The sequence below is a fragment of the Nansenia antarctica genome, assembly GCF_963989245.1.
Source record: "Nansenia antarctica genome assembly, chromosome: 11".
In the NCBI taxonomy this organism is placed as follows: Eukaryota; Metazoa; Chordata; class Actinopteri; order Argentiniformes; family Microstomatidae; genus Nansenia; species Nansenia antarctica.
In genome coordinates this window covers 30,503,625-30,521,033 of record NC_137681.1, presented here as the reverse complement: position 1 = coordinate 30,521,033, position 17,409 = coordinate 30,503,625, and the positions used below count along the sequence as shown (strand labels likewise).

Genomic DNA, 17,409 nt, shown 5'->3' with positions numbered 1-17,409 from the left:
AGCGGTAAAGCTGTCAATTCCCTTGTCATCCAGTACCGGGAAACCGATGTCAGGGCTATGTGGCACTAAGTCCGCCCAGCATGGTGTCGGTAAACCTGGAGACATGTCCGCGTTAGACTGTGATGGCAGCGTTTCGGCTGCCTTACACAGAAGCGGATCTTCTCCCAACAGGCTAGCCATGCGACTTAGCCGTCGGCGGAGAAGTTTATTGGGGAACACTGCACAGTGGATACACTCATCGGTAGAGATAACAGCGGCCTGGGCGTGGGTTAATCCCAGACACGCTGCGCACTTAGAGTGAGTGTCCCAGCTAGCCATTGACTTGCCGCACGAGCAGGTCTTCCGGCTAGTCTCGGCTGTGCTAGGTCCGCTAGCCTCAACGTTAGCCATTGCTGGCTAGGGGCTGTAGGCTAGCTGCTAGCAGGCCTCGCTACTTCACCCGTTAGCTTGTCAGCTATCAAGGGAAACAGAGGGGCCAGAGGAGGGATATTACTATCTACCCGCTAGCAGTGCGTTATAGAGATAAAGTTATTTCTACTTTTGTCTCTCACACTGGGTATTGCTACCCGTAACCGTTCGGAGTATTCCTACTCGCAGAACAGGGAGTATTGCTACTCGTGTCGTTCAGAACGAGGAGTGTTGCTACTCTTTTCGTTCCGAGCAAGACGAGTATTGCTACTCGAATCGTAACACGGGGTATCGCTACCCCGAGTTAGAGTATTCCTACTCTTCAACAGAAGTATTTCTACTCCTGTGAACGTCAATGTATGCAGTTTAGCAGCAGAGCGCCCGTCGGCACGAGTTTGGTCGCTCGTATCTGTGGACTGTTTAGCTCTAGCCACCCGCACAGTTGTCGTCAGCTCCAGTGAGAAGCGAGAAGAGGTTTTTGAATGACGACAGACGCCGTGTGTAAGCCTTATATAGGCGGAGGGTCCCGTCCCTCCTGACACAAGCGTCGCCTGGGCCAGCCAATGGGCTGGCGCAGTGTAATTCAGCTTCTGATGAGGTCAGGCAGGGGGCGTTCCCATAGTGAGATACGAAACGAATACTATGAAAGAGAACCGGTTTTGAGTCAGAGACACACACACACACACACACACACACACACACACACACACACACAAGCAACACACCGACACACTAAAGCTCTCTATTTGGACAGAATAATAGATAAAAACACAACCTGTCTCAGTGAAAGAGGTGTAAACACACACCAACACATCAACACACACACACACACACACACACCAACACACCAACACACAAACACACACACACACACATCAACACACACAAACACACACACACACCAACACACCAACACACACACACACACACACACACACACACATCAACACACACAAACACACACACACACACACACAAACACATCAACACACATACACACACACCCACACACACACACACACACACACCTACGCACCAACCCACGCACCCCCCCCCCCCCCCCCCGCCCCGAGTCGTTCCCCCAAAGTTTCATTTCATTTCTGCGGGAATTCCTGCAACACACACACACACACACACACACACACACACACACACACACCGACACACCAACACACCAAAACACACAAACACACACACACACACACCAACACACACCGACACACCAACACACACCAACACACCAACACACACACACACACACACACACACACACACACACACCAACACACCAACACACCAACTCTCCAAAATAACCCATGTCTAAGCCCCATGGCAAGAGACTATGCAAACACATTAACATGTATACAGTACACACACACACACACACACACACACACACACACACACACACACAAGCACACACACACACCGTATAAGAGGACTACGGTCCACTGAACCATTTCTCACATCTCTTCTTACTGAGCCCCACTGTGCCTCTCTCTCACACACACACACACACACACACACACACACACACACACACACACACGCAGCAGTGGACCGGGGTGAGACACACACAGCTCTAGGTCGGGTGTGTAAAATAGAGAGTGGCAGTGGCTGCTGGGTAATCCGTCTTCCTGTGACAGACTGTTCCACGGAGCCGCTGGCCCTCTGCTGTGTACACACACACACACACACACACACACACCCTGGCCACTGCTGCGTAGCATCAGTAATGGAGCTCAGCCCCTCACTGTCCGTCTGCAGAGGAGAACCTTCACACGTCTACTCCAATCTGTCAGCTCCAACAACAACAACAACTATTTGCTTTTTGTCCCCCCCCCCCTCCTCCCTCAACTGTGGCATCTCACTTGTGACGGATCAGTCAAGAGGCAGTGTGTGTGTGTGTGTGTGTGTGTGTGCATGTGTGTGTGTGTGTGTGAGAGTGAGTGAGTGAATGAGTGGGTGAGTGAGTGAGTGTGTGTGTGAGAGTGAGTGAGTGAGTGAGTGAGTGCGTGCGTGCGTGTGTGTGCATGTGTGTGTGTGTGTGAGAGAGTGAGTGAGTGAGTGAGTGAGTGAGTGAGTGAGTGGGTGTGAGAGTGCGTGCGTGCGTGTGTGTGTGTGTGTGTGTGTGTGTGTGTGCATGTGTGTGTGTGTGTGTGTGTGAGAGAGTGAGTGAGTGAGTGAGTGAGTGAGTGGGTGAGTGGGTGAGCAGATGAGTGTGTTAAAAGTGAGTGAGTGAGTGGGTGTAAGAGTGTGTGTAAGAGTGAGTGAGTGAGTGAGTGAGTGAGTGAGTGAGTGTGTGTGTGTGCATGCGTGTGTGTGTGTGCATGCGTGTGTGTGTGTGTGTGTGTGTGAGAGAGTGAGTGAGTGAGTGAGTGCGTGTGTGTGTGCATGCGTGTGTGTGTGTGTGAGTGAGTGAGTGAGTGGGTGAGTGTGTGTGTGTGTAAGAGTGAGTGAGTGAGTGAGTGAGTGTGTGTGTGTAAGAGTGAGTGAGTGAGTGAGTGAGAGGGTGAGTGAGTGGGTGAGTGAGTGAGTGAGTGGGTGAGTGAGTGAGTGTGTGTAAGAGTGAGTGAGTGAGTGTAAGAGTGAGTGAGTGAGTGAGTGTAAGAGTGAGTGAGTGAGTGCGTGCATGTGTGTGTGTGTCTGTGAGTGCGTGCGTGCGTGCGTGTGTGTGAGTGAGTGTGTGTAGGGACGGGTATGTAAAACCCATCCATCCAGTTCCTCAGGAGGAAGTGTGGCTCTGCGTCACTGAGAGGCCGTGTGTTCTGACCCTGCAGGCCGGGAGGAGAACTGCAGCACATTTAGAAAAAGTAAAAAAAAGAAAAGAAAAGAGAACTGCAGTAATGTTCCCTGAAGCTGTTCCTACCTTCCATCTCTCTCTCTCCATCTCTCTCTCCCCCTCCCTCCCCTCTCACTCCTCCCTCCCCTCCCCCTCGGTGCAGAAGTACCCCCTCCCTCTCCCTCTCCCACTCCCACCTCCCCCTCCTCTCCCTCCCCCTCCTCCCTCACCCTGTTTCAGTCTCAGGAGGATGGTGGGGTCGTGGGGCTGGGTGCAGTAGTACCCCCCTCCCTCTCCCTCTCCCCCTCCCCCTCCCCCCTCCCCCTCCCTCTCCCTCTCCCTCCTCCCCCTCCTCCCCTCCCTCACCCTGTTTCAGCCTGAGGAGGATGGTGGGGTCATGGGGCTGGGTGCAGTAGTACCCCCCTCCCTCCTCTCCCTCTCCCCCTCCCCCTCCCTCCTCCCCCTCTCCCTCTCCCTCCTCACCCTGTTTCAGCCTGAGGAGGATGGTGGGGTCGTGGGGCTGGGTGCAGTAGTACCCCCCTCCCTCTCCCTCCTCCCTCCTCTCCCTCTCCCTCCTCCCCCTCCCCCTCCCTCCTCCCCCTCCCTCCTCCCCCTCCCTCCTCTCCCTCTCCCTCCTCTCCCTCTCCCTCTCCCCCTCCCCCTCCCTCCTCCCCCTCCCTCTCCCTCTCCCTCCTCCCCCTCCTCCCCTCCCTCACCCTGTTTCAGCCTGAGGAGGATGGTGGGGTCGTGGGGCTGGGTGCAGTAGTACCCCCCTCCCTCTGCGTCCCAGAACAGCTGGTCCTGCCGGTCTTGCAGCTCCTCAGCCCACCGGAGCCACTCGGCCTGCTGGGTGGCCTCGTACAGGTCCAACAGCCCCGACACCACCAACGCATAGTCCTCCAGGAACCCAGCGATGGGAGACGACCTGGGAGAGGGGGGGAGACGGGGGGAGAAAGAGAGAGAGAGAGAGAGAGAGAGAGAGAGAGAAAGAGAGGAGAAATTAAGTGATCAAACCCAATCTTATGACAACCCGACAGAATAAGCTGAGGTCATGTGTACTATATATATATATATATATATATACAGTATATATATATTAGGGCTGGGACTTTAATGCGTTAATTTCAATTAATTAATTACAGAAAAAAGAACACTTTTTTAACGCATTTTAACCACGTTTTTTCTGGTATTTGGCCAGCCCTGCCACTTTTGTCCCTTGTGAGAGACTTTTCTCCCTTGCAGGCAACATAGTGCAAAAAAAGAGGGCAGCCTGGAGCTGTGAACATGTAAACAGGATTTTGCTGCTTTAAACTTACATATATGTCTATTCATTGATTCACTCGTATACTAAATCCATTTGAATTGAAAACTCTCCCAGCCCTCTCCCCTCACCTCCCCCAGCCCTCCCCCCTCACCTCCCCCAGCCCTCCTCCTCACCTCCCCCAGCCCTCCCCCCTCACCTCCCCCAGCCCTCCCCCTCACCTCCCCCTCTCCCAGCCCTCAGCCAGACTCACAGCCTTTGAAGTTCCAAGTGGAAAAGTAAAGTCATTAGATACATGTGGCTAGAGTAAGGCCCTCTCCTCCTCATCCCTCTCTCCCTCCCTCCCTCCAGCATCCCTGGCCCTGCACTGTGCCTCGCCTGCATCTCATCCTAACCCCCCACACCCCCACCCCTCCCACCATGAGAGATCCTGTCATGTGAATGGCCCAGGGATGATTGACAGGGCATCCCACCCCCCCTCCCCCCACCTTTACTTTTACTTTATTCTATTATACATTGATGCTTGAAAGTATGTGAACCCCTTGTGCAATTATAGATTTTTTGGGTTTTTACCATGAAATGTATTTAATCAGAGCCAGTCTTGTTTATCTGACTTAACAGGTTTATATTTATCAATTCCATATGTTGGTTTAAAGGGAATCATGTGTGTAGTAATATACAAATAAATTATAAAGAAATTAGTGCAGGTGCAAAAATAAGTGAACCCCAAGTTGCATTGGTTAAATCAAGTAGGTAAGTAGAATCCGGTGAGTAAATAATTGGTCACCAAATGAACCAGTTGAAGCAAAGATCTTTAGGAAAGAGTTTGGTTGGGACTCTGATAAATAGAGATAAGAAACCTGGTCAGTCTTGTATTATCCATACAGGTGAAATACACCATGCCGAGAGGAAAGGAGATCTCAGAGGAAATCAGGAAGAGGTTAGTGAGAACACATCAGTCTGCGGAAGGCTATGTAAGATTTGAACTCCATTAGTCCACTGTGAGGCAAATCATTTACAAATGGAGAGCATTTAACATGACAGCAACTCGGCCGAGAAGTGGACACCCTTCCAAAATATCCCTACATGTCTGATCAGGTCTAGACCCTACGGGCCCTATTATGCACTTCTTAACTTGCCGTCTTAAGTCTTAATTAAGACGCACCGCCAGGTTAAGACCTACGCGCTACTGCTATTATGCAGGTGTCGATAGGCGCCCACACATAAGACGTAAAACTCCCGTGCATATATTGCTCATTGTGGGAGTGTTCATATGTTAATGAAGTGCGTTAGGCGCCCCTGCTATTATGCGATCTGACTTTGCTCCTAGCGCTAAGAAGTGGTTTGAAAAGTTCTTAAGTTTAGACTTCATGCACGTTTTGAAACACGAGCGCGCCTCCGCGGTTTGCGCATGCATGTGGGCACACATGAACACGCACGTGGCTCCACGGCAAGACGTCAATTACGGTCACAGTATAAATGCTTTATTTCAGAAGGGAGAGGCCAGCGCTGTACAGTATGTTGCCTCCGCATACTGTGCACATACAGTACGAGCATGCCGTGCGTAATATAATGACATCAACATCTGTCATTCCTGCAGTCTTCCAGCGACCCCTCTGTAATACTTCTCAACTCACAAGCGGAGGTATTGCCGTGTTTATTCAGAAAATAATCATGCACGAGCTTGTTACTTTCTTCTGCAGAGAAGCGCGCTGCCGGAGGCTACCGGTAAGGGAGTCTTGACTTGTAAACATACTTTCGCTTTAGCTCGTGTTCAAAAGCAAGGACTGTGTTCATCTTGTTATGTGTAGTTATGTGTTTTTAGCATGTTGATGTTTCTCAGCATGTTGTGATGTTATTAAAATACAGTTTAGACCTTCGTAGCGATGTGTTTTGTTAGCTGCTAGCTGTTAGCAGCATTCGTAGCTGTGGCTGCGTTTAGACTTTTCTCCCATTCAGTGTTTGAGGTGTACCAACATTCAAATACGCCTGTCATGTTCAATTCTTCTCCGATTTCAATGTATGACACATCATTTGAAAGCTTACAATCTGTAGTTTAAGCACATGTAAAACGCAGAAAAATGACTTTGCCTTCTGGTTTCACATTTCACCATAACCGCGTCATATATATATATATGTGTATATATATATAATAATAATAAATACATATATAAATAAAATAATATATATAAATAAATAATAAATAATAATATCAATTATTATTATATTATTATATATTATATTATATTATTATTATTTATTATTATATAAACTATAAATAAATTATATATATATATATATATATATATATATATATATATATATATTAGAAGTCCTTACAGTAAGCCTAAACAATATAGGTTTTCTTCACATTTTACAGAAGAATTCTCCCAAGGTTGAGAACCACTGATTTGGACCACACACAGTAAGTGGTTACTATAATGAATATAGTAGTGACCTTTACTGTGATCTTTACTGGGGCGGCTGTGTCTCAGGAGGTAGAGTCGGCTTCTATGCGCATGAGCGGAAGTGAATGAGAGCGAGAGTGAGAGTCGAAGAAAAGTTTGAGCGTGTTTTGGCAAATAACTAACGAACATTATAATAACATCTATATTTAAGTGAGTTTAGGGTTTTGAGTACCCCGACAGCTTCGTGCTGATCGGGGGCTTCTAAGGACGGACGGCATGGCAACGAACACAGCGAACCGAATGGACGACGATGAAAGCAACACGGACAAACGGTACGACGCAAGTTTGACGGTGGAAGTGCGACTGGAGCAGGGAAGTAATATCACTATGATGGAAATGTTACGAGGCATAAAGGAGGTGTGTGGAAATGTGGAGGGCTGTCGGGATAAAGGAGACCGAAAATATGAGATCACGCTGGCATCGAGGAGAGGGAAGGACAAGCTCACGGATGGTTTTATGATAAAAGACGTGAGAATAATGGGAAAGGACTTGGCAGTGGATGAAATGGTGGTCTCATTTTAAAATCTCCCGGTATATCTGAAGGATGACGTGATCAGGTACAGGCTGGAGTCGTGGGGGGTGAAGGCGGTGTCACCGATCAAGAGAAAGACGTGGCCGGGAACGGACATAGCAGACGGGACGAGATACATGAAGGTGAAGTTCACCGAAGAGGTGAGGTCGTTACCATATTCTACCAAGTTTGAGACCCTGGTTGGAGTGGATCACTTTAGGGTTATTCATGACAAACAAGTAAGGGTGTGTAGGCTGTGCATCAAGCCAGGACATGTTATAAGAGAATGCCCGGAGTTCGTGTGTTTTAAGTGCAATAAACAAGGACATTATGCACGTGAATGCATGGGAAGGAGATATGATGGAGGAGAGAGTGTGAGCAGTGATGAGGAGGAGGAGGAGGAGAAGGAGAAGGAGAAGGAGGAGGAGAAGGAGGAGGAGGAGGAGGTGGAGGTGGAGGGGGACGAAGAAGAGGAGAAGGTGGTGGAGGATGAAGAGGTGGAGACACAAGGAGAAGGTGGGGAAAGGAGCCATGAAGACGTGACGGAAGGAGGAGGACAAGCTGAGGTGGTGGAGGAGACCCAGCTGGAGCCGGAAGTGGAGGGAGGAGCGGAGGGGCCTGGTCCGGTGGAAGTGGAGGGTAAAGAGAGAGAGGAGATTGGAGCCAGCCTCGACAACGCAGTGAGGGATGGAGAGATGGATGAGGCAGGGCCTTCAACAGAGGGCGTGTGGAAAAGAAAAGGTTCAGATGAAGGACTATACGCGGATGTACAGAGGGTGAGGACAAGATCGGGAAGGGGTGCAAAAGGTGCACGAGGGAAGAAGACCAAGGTAGGAAAATGACATGGCGGTGCATATGTTACTTTTTTTGTGTGTCTTGACTATGGTCAGGGTTGTTGCTGTCAACACAAATGGACTCAGGGATAGGAAGAAGATGGAGCTTGTGTTGGCAGCATACAGAGAGGAGATCATATGCCTCCAAGAGACGCATTGGACAGAGGACATAATGGAGGAGGTAAGAAGGAGGTGGAATGGACAAGTTTATGTGAGCAATGGAACAGTGTATGCTTGTGGGGTGGCTATTTTGGATAAGAATGGGGTGGTGAACAATGTAAGGAATATAATGAATGATAATGAGGGAAGAGTGGTGGGAGTGGGGTTTGAATATCAAGGGATGGAGTATGCACTGTATTGTATATATGCACCAAATGTGGACAAATATAGAAACGGTTTTTTTTTTATCATTGAAAGAGAAATGTGTTGGGAATTGTATTATGGTTGGGGATTATAATGTGGTGGTGGATAGGTTAGATGTAACAAGGGGGGTGAAATTTAGGAATGATCCGTCACGCCCAGTATTATTAGAAATGATGCGCACAAGAGGAATGGTGGATATATGGAGGGAGGGGCACCCTGATGCACAGGTTTTTTCAAGGAGACAAATGGTGATGGGGGTTTTGAGACAATCAAGGATCGATTTGTGTTTAGTGAAGAGGGAGGTGAGGCACCTGGTTGGAAGGGTTGAGTATCGGTTTATGGCCTTTAGTGACCACGATGCTCAGTCTTTCCAACTAGGTGCGGGGAACGTAGGGGGAAGAGGAGGGACATGGTGCTTTAATGCAAGTTTACTTAAAGATATACGTTTTGGGGTGATAGTAAGAGAGTGTGTGAGTATTGCTATGGAAGACCAGATGTATGAGAGTGATGTGTGTGTGTGGTGGAAAGGGATGAAGGATAAATTAAAAGCTGTAATAATAGCATTCGCAAAATGGAGAGGGAAAGAGAGGGTGAGGGAGGAAAGAGATTTGCAGAAAAGGTTAGCAATAGAACAGGAGAGAGTTGATAATATTCCAGGGCATGATTTAACAGAGTATTTGAGGGTGAGGGAAGATTTGAGGGAGTTAGAGAAGAGAAAGTGTGAAGGGGCTTTAGTAAGGAGTAGGGCAAGGTATGTGGTTGAGGGAGAAAGGAGTACAGCATTCTTTTTAGGTTTAGAGAAGAGACAGAAAGAGAAAGGGAAAATTAAGGAATTAGAGAATGATAAAGGTGAAATAATAACAGACTTAGTGGGAATAATGGATACTGTGCAGTCATTTTATACAGACCTATATACATCTGGGGGTGTGAATGAGGAATGTATGAATAAAGTATTAGAAGCAGTGGAAGCTAGGGTGACAGAAAAAGAAGGGAAAATGTGTGATGCAGACCTAAGGGTGGAGGAGGTTAAGACAGCCATCATGGGGTTAAACCCAAATAAGAGTCCGGGTTCGGATGGGTTGACGGCTGAATTTTATAAAGCTTTTGTTGACATCCTGGCCCCTATATTGTGCAGAGTGTATATGTGTATGGGGAATAAAAGGGTGGTTCCGGACTCTATGGGCTTGGGGGTGCTCACTTTATTGTATAAGGGTAAAGGGGACAGGAACAAATTACAGAATTATAGAGCATTATCATTACTTAATTGTGATTATAAAACCATAGCAAAAGTATTAGCAAATAGATTGAATAAAGTAATGAAAAACATGATTGCACCTACCCAGGCCTATGGAGTCCCAGGGAGGGATGTGGCAGAGAATATGTGCACATTAAGTGATGTTGTGAAGGACATGAGGGAGGAAGGGGGTTTATTGTTATCTTTGGATTTAAATAAGGCTTTTGACAGGGTGGAACATGTTTTTTTATTGAAAACAATGGAACATTTTGGGATTGGGACTGTTATGAGGGATTGGATTGAATTATTATATAAGAATGCAAGAAGTAAAGTAAAGATAGATGGATTATTGACTGACTCCTTCCCTTTGGGGAGATCAATAAGACAAGGGTGTCCACTGTCATCATTGCTATATAGCATATCTGTGGAGCCATTGGCAGCTTATATTAAGCAGGAGAAAGAAATTAAGGGAATAAATATGCCGGGGGGAGGAGTTAGCATAATCCATCAATATGCAGATGACACGACATGTACTGTCAGGGATGTAAATAGTGTGAACAAAATAATGGGGTGTGTAAACATATATGGAAAGGCTTCTGGTGCAAAAGTGAATGTTGACAAGTCTGAAATGTTGTGTATAGGGGGAGTACATAAAGACAATTGTGTTTTTGATTTGAAAATTGTAAAGGGGATGATAAAAGTGTTGGGGATATATCTTGGAGAGGATGACAGGGAGGCTGTTGATTACACATGGACAGGGGTTTTGAATAAAATAAGAACAACATTGAATTATTGGAAGCAAAGGAACATGAAACTGAAGGGAAAAGTTGTAATTGTTAATGCACTGTTAATGTCAAAATATGTTTATGTATTAGGTGTATTGAATGTACCAGAGTGGGTTCTAAAAGAAACCAGGATGTTAGTGTCAGATTTTTTGTGGAGAGGAAAGGGGGTTAAAATAGCGTATGATGTATTAGTAGCAGATTATGATAAAGTAGGGTTGAAACTGGTAGATTTGGAGGTAAAGATGAGGGCAATGATAGTCAGAACAGTCAAAAGGTTTTTGTATGGGGAGGAAGGACATGGATGGAAAGGATACTTTAGGGAATGGGTACATAGATGTGGGGGGTGTGGGGATTATGGGTTGTTGATGTGCTTTAAAGCACGGATGTATGATAGGGTGCCGGAATTCTATAAATAGGTGTTTAAAGCCTGGGGTAGTTTCTTGCCTGAGGTAGGATATGAGTGTGAGAAGAGAGGGGAGATACTAAATGTTCCAGTTTTATTGAACCCTGTAATAAGAAGAGAGGGGAAAATGTTAGAATCTAGGAGTTTCTGGAGGGCAGGACTGATTAGAGTAAGGGATTTTAGGTATGAGGTAGTGCCAGGGTTCCTATCAGAGCAGGCAATTATAGAAGTTGTTAGGGAAACAGATGAGGAGATGAGAAGGGGAGAAATAGTGAGCATGTATAATAAAATAAAGCAGAGTATACCAGGTGAGTGGGTGAGTAGGTTAGATAGGGAGTTAAGAGGGAAGGAGCAAACAGAGTTACCTAGGTTAAAACTAGGGAAAGGGGAAACAGTGCGGGACTTCTCAGCTGTTAAGGTGAAGGAGTGCTACTGGGCACTGTTGGAGAGCAGAGTGAAGGAGCCTGCGGCAGAGAAGGTGTGGAGGCAGGTGTTCCCAGGATTGGAGGTGAAGAACATATGGAGGAATTTATTTTTAAAATATAATAGATAGTTTAGAATGTACACATTTTGATTTTATGCTCAGGCATAACAGGGTTTATACTAAGGTGGTGTTGCATCAGGTAGACAGAACAGTTTCGAGGGAGTGTGATGTGTGTGGGATACAGGATGAGAACTTAATGCATATGCTTTTTGAATGTAGAGAAATGAAGGGATTCGAAGAAAGGTTGAAAGGACTAGTGAAGAAGCATTGGGGGGTGGAGGTGGTGGGGATGCAGGAGTGGAGGAGGATGGTGGTTTTTGGGGTGGAGGGAAAGAGGAGGGGAGTGAATATATGGTGTTTAAATTATGTATTATCACAGGCTAGGTATGCAATTTATTTGAGGAGAAATTTAGCAAGATTTGAGGGAAAGTGGATAACGGTGTGGAAAGTCTTTGAGGGATTGGTCAGGAAGAATGTGGGACTGATGCACAAGACAGGGCAAAAAGATTTTGAGAAGTTGTTTATTAGGGATTGTGGGTTTATAAGGGTGGGGGTGGATGGAGGGTTGGAGTTTGATTTAGATTTTTGAAGATGTTTTTTTTATTGTTGCATTAATTTGTTATTGATTTATGTTAAAGGGTTATTTTGGTTATGAAGGACTGACGGAATACCAAAATGGTATGGGTGTGTTTTGTTTTTATTTATTGGTTTTTTTATTTATTTTATTTGAATTAGAATACAATGAAGGCTATACAATGAACATGTATGAATATGTATAGCTATGATTGTATTTAACAGAATATTTTTATAATAAAAAAAAAAAAAAAAAAAAAAAGAGCCACCGTCTAATGATCGCAAGGTTGGCAGATCGGCGGTTCGAGCCCCGGCTGGCCACATGTCGAAGTGTCCTTGGGCAAGACACTGAACCCCAAATTGCTCCCAGTGAGCGGGCTGGTGCCTTGCATGGTAGCTTGCCACCATTGAAGTGTGAATGAATGGGTGAATGAGAGGCCGTTGTAAAGCGCTTTGGAAAAAGGCGCTAAATAAGTGCAGTCCATTTACCATTTTACTGTGACCTTTACTATGACCTTTACTGCTGTGACCTTTACTACTGTGACCTTTACAACTGTGACCTTTACTACAGCAGTTAAGCTGACAGATAACACTGATAGAAGGAGAGAGAGAGCGAGAGCGAGAAAGCGAGAGAAAGCGAGATAAAGAGGGAAGAGAGAGAGAAAGGGAGAGAGAAAGGGAGAGAAAGGGAGAGAGAGAGAGAGAGGAAAGGGAGAGAGAAGGGGAGAGAAGGAGAGAGAGCGAGAGAAGGAGAGAGAAGGAGATAGAGAGAGAGAGGAGAGAGAGAGAGGAGAGAGAGAGAGAAGGATAGAAGGAGAGAGAAGGAGAGATGGAGAGAGAGTTAGAGAGAGAGAGGAGAGAGGGAGAGAAGGAGAGAGAAAGAGAGAGAGAGAAGGATAGAGGGAGAGAAGGAGAGAGAGAGAGAGAGAGAGAGAGAGAGAGAAGGAGAGAGAGAGAGAGAAGGAGAGGGAGAGGAGAGAGAGAGAAGGAGAGAGAGAAGGATAGAAGGAGAGAGAAGGAGAGAGAGAGAGAAGGATAGAGGGAGAGAAGGAGAGAGAAGGAGAGAGAGAGAAGGAGAGGGAGAGAGGAGAGAGAGAGAGGAGAGAGAGAAGGATAGATGGAGAGAGAGTTAGAGAGAGAGAGGAGAGAGGGAGAGAAGGAGAGAGAAGGAGAGAGAGAGAGAGAGGAGAGAGAGAGAGAGAAGGAGAGAAGGAGAGAGGGAGCGAAGGAGAGAGAAGGAGAGAGAGAGAGAGAAGGAGAGAGGGAGAGAAGGAGAATGAAGGAGAGAGAGGAGAGAGAGAGAGAGAGAGAGAGAGAGAGAGAGAGAGGAGAGAGAGAGGAGAGAGAGAGGAGAGAGGAGAGAGAGAGAGAGATAAAGAGAGAGAGCAAGTAATGATGAAGAGAGAGAAATGGAGGGATAGAGATAGATGATAGAGGGATAGATGAAGAGAGACATGGAGAGAGATGGAGAGAGAGAGAGAGAGAGAGAAAGGTAGGACATTGACACAGGGTCAGCCATATTCAACACTCGTGGAGCAATTAGGGGTAACGTGCCTTGCTCAAGGGCACATTCAAGCTCCCTCCAAAGTCGGTGATTGAACCAGCGAACTACCCCCATTTATACCCTAGATACACAGAGTACCCACCACTAACCTTAACCCATATTACCCTAGATACACAGAGTATCCCCCACTCCTTCAGCTGAGCCATGTCCCATACGTGTCTACATGTGTGTGAGTGTGTGTGTGTGTGTGTGTGTGTGTGTATGTGTGTGTGTGTCTACCTGACAGGGTGATTTACCTGTGGTAAGCAGTGTCCCTGCTGACTGTGTAGGAATATGACGCGTATGAATGAGAGGGGCTCTATGGAATTAGGCCAGTATGTGGGGGGGGTGTGTGTGTATGTGTATTGGTGTGTGTGTGTGTTTGTGTGTGTGTTTGTATGCAAGTATGTGTGTGTGTGTGTGCATGTGTTTGTTTGTATGCAAGTGTGTGTGTGTGTGTGTGTGTGTGTGTGTGTGTGTGTGTGTGTGTATCATGTGTATGGGCCCCTGGCATATTTTCCTGCTGATTCGGTGGCATTCCGCACTCAGTCATTCACGGTATCTGGGGCAGGCTGTCACCATGGCAACGTAATGGGGACACAGGTGACGTGTGGAGGTGTAGAGGTGTAGAGGTGAGGAGGTGTAGAGGTGAGGAGGTGTAGAGGTGAGGAGGTGTAGAGGTGAGGAGGTGTAGAGGTGTAGAGGTGTAGAGGTGTAGAGGTGTAGAGGTGAGGAGGTGTAGAGGTGTAGAGGTGAGGAGGTGTAGAGGTGTGGAGGTGTAGAGGTGTAGAGGTGAGGAGGTGTGGAGGTGTAGAGGTGAGGAGGTGTAGAGGTGTGGAGGTGTAGAGGTGAGGAGGTGTGGAGGTGTAGAGGTGAGGAGGTGTAGAGGTGAGGAGGTGTAGAGGTGAGGAGGTGTGGAGGTGTGGAGGTGTAGAGGTGTAGAGGTGAGGAGGTGTAGAGGTGTAGAGGTGAGGAGGTGTAGAGGTGTAGAGGTGTGGAGGTGTAGAGGTGTAGAGGTGAGGAGGTGAGGAGGTGTAGAGGTGTAGAGGTGTAGAGGTGAGGAGGTGTAGAGGTGTGGAGGTGTAGAGGTGTAGAGGTGTAGAGGTGAGGAGGTGTAGAGGTGTAGAGGTGTAGAGGTGTAGAGGTGTAGAGGTGTAGAGGTGTAGAGGTGTAGAGGTGAGGAGGTGTAGAGGTGTGGAGGTGAGGAGGTGTGGAGGTGAGGAGGTGAGGAGGTGTAGAGGTGTAGAGGTGAGGAGGTGTAGAGGTGTAGAGGTGAGGAGGTGTAGAGGTGTAGAGGTGTGGAGGTGAGGAGGTGTGGAGGTGAGGAGGTGAGGAGGTGTAGAGGTGTAGAGGTGAGGAGGTGTAGAGGTGAGGAGGTGTGGAGGTGTAGAGGTGAGGAGGTGTAGAGGTGAGGAGGTGAGGAGGTGTAGAGGTGAGGAGGTGTAGAGGTGTAGAGGTGAGGAGGTGAGGAGGTGTAGAGGTGAGGAGGTGTAGAGGTGTAGAGGTGAGGAGGTGTAGAGGTGAGGAGGTGTAGAGGTGTGGAGGTGTAGAGGTGTAGAGGTGTAGAGGTGAGGAGGTGTAGAGGTGTAGAGGTGTAGAGGTGTAGAGGTGTAGAGGTGTAGAGGTGTAGAGGTGAGGAGGTGAGGAGGTGTAGAGGTGTAGAGGTGAGGAGGTGAGGAGGTGTAGAGGTGAGGAGGTGTAGAGGTGTGGAGGTGAGGAGGTGTAGAGGTGTAGAGGTGTAGAGGTGAGGAGGTGTAGAGGTGAGGAGGTGTGGAGGTGTGGAGGTGAGGAGGTGTGGAGGTGAGGAGGTGTAGAGGTGAGGAGGTGTAGAGGTGAGGAGGTGTAGAGGTGAGGAGGTGTAGAGGTGTGGAGGTGAGGAGGTGTGGAGGTGTAGAGGTGAGGAGGTGTAGAGGTGTAGAGGTGAGGAGGTGTAGAGGTGTAGAGGTGAGGAGGTGTAAAGGTGAGGAGGTGTAGAGGTGTAGAGGTGAGGAGGTGTGGAGGTGTAGAGGTGAGGAGGTGTAAAGGTGTAGAGGTGAGGAGGTGTAAAGGTGAGGAGGTGTAGAGGTGTAGAGGTGAGGAGGTGTGGAGGTGTAGAGGTGAGGAGGTGTAGAGGTGTAGAGGTGAGGAGGTGTAAAGGTGAGGAGGTGTAGAGGTGTAGAGGTGTAGAGGTGTAGAGGAGGTGTAGAGGTGAGGAGGTGTAGAGGTGAGGAGCTGTAGAGGTGAGGAGGTGTAGAGGTGAGGAGCTGTAGAGGTGAGGAGGTGTAGAGGTGAGGAGGTGTGGAGGTGAGGAGGTGTGGAGGTGAGGAGGTGTAGAGGTGTAGAGGTGTAGAGGTGAGGAGGTGTGGAGGTGAGGCGGTGTGGAGGTGAGGAGGTGTGGATGTGAGGAGGTGTGGCGGTGAGGAGGTGCATGTCAGTCAGTATGAAATTATATATATTTTGATATACTGTACAAGTCGCACCTGACTATAAGTCGCACCTGACTATAAGTCGCAGGACCAGCCAAACTATGAAAAAAAGTGTGACTTATAGTCCGGAAAATACGGTACATTGTGTGATCTGTTGGTCTGTGTACCTAAAATAAACAGGATTTTGCTGTTTAATGTATGTATACGTCCATTCATTGATTCACCCGTATGCCAAATCCATTTGAATTGAAAACTGTTGCTTCTCGTGTCAAATATTGATATGCGATTAAAATGCGATTAATTTCCTCTAATTAATTAGATTAAAATGTTTTAGCGTTTCCCACCTCTAATATATATAATAGAATAATAATAACATAATATATATCACTGATAAACTCTGATGGTCTTACGTCTGCTCCACCTCCATCTCGTCTCCACGGTAACAGGAGCGGAGGAGGGTGTGTCGCTCAGCGTCCCAGAGGTGCTGCCTGAGGAAGCGGGCGGCCTGCAGGGCTCTCTCCAGCAGGGCCTGGTCCCCCAACACAGCCCCCACCCGGGCATACCCCGACAACATCAGCCCTGGGGGGGATATTGTGTGAGAAGAGAAGAGGAGAGAGTCAGACTGAGAGATGGATGGGAGAGGCTGTGAGAAAGAGAGATGCAGGGGAGAGGCTGTGACCCCCCCTGTAGCTCTGTCATTAGTGGGAGTGAGGTGCAGCCTAGTTAATACCATTTTCTCCTTCCCTCCCTCCCTCCCTCCCTCGCTCCATCTCTCTATCCCTCTTTCATGTAGAGTATCAAAGCCTTCTTAGGGAGCGGGGAAGTCTTCAAAGCCCTTGATGAAGAGCTACAGGAGGACAGGTGATTAGTGGAGGGGTTTCTACAGGAGGACAGGTGATTAGTGGAGGGGTTTCTACAGGAGGACAGGTGATTAGTGGAGGGGTTTCTACAGGAAGACAGGTGATTAGTGGAGGGGTTTCTTCATTAGAGAGGAGCTTCCTGGAGGGACTCCATGTAACAACAGGACCTCTATGTAACTTGATAGAGCTTCTATCTAACTTCATAGCGCTTCTATCTAACTTCATAGAGCTTCTATCTAACTTCATAGAGCTTCTATCTAACTTCATAGAGCTTCTATCTAGCTTCATAGAGCTTCTATCTAACTTCATAGAGCTTCTATCTAACTTCATAGAGCTTCTATCTAACTTCATAGAGCTTCTATGTATCTTCATAGGGCCTTAATGTAAAGTGTTTTTGCTCGATGGCCAGACCCCTGCAGCTTCCGATTGGTTCACTGATTGATGAATGGCATGTACAGTACACACTGCAAGTAAATAACCCATTCTGATTGGCCCT

At 47.5% G+C, this 17,409-nt stretch overlaps 1 protein-coding gene across 1 annotated transcript in view; it reads right to left on the bottom strand.

Annotated features, from left to right (window-relative positions):
• The window catches only part of spata20 (spermatogenesis associated 20), a 113,910-nt gene that overhangs the window by 34,529 nt on the left and 61,972 nt on the right, over window positions 1–17,409 (bottom strand). Inside the window, exons 12-13 of the mRNA XM_080542612.1 lie at window positions 16,464–16,632; window positions 3,907–4,115 (exon numbers count right to left, since the gene is read on the bottom strand). Of these exons, the coding sequence (XP_080398738.1) occupies window positions 3,907–4,115; window positions 16,464–16,632 (378 nt within the window). The remainder of the gene's footprint in view (window positions 1–3,906; window positions 4,116–16,463; window positions 16,633–17,409) is intronic.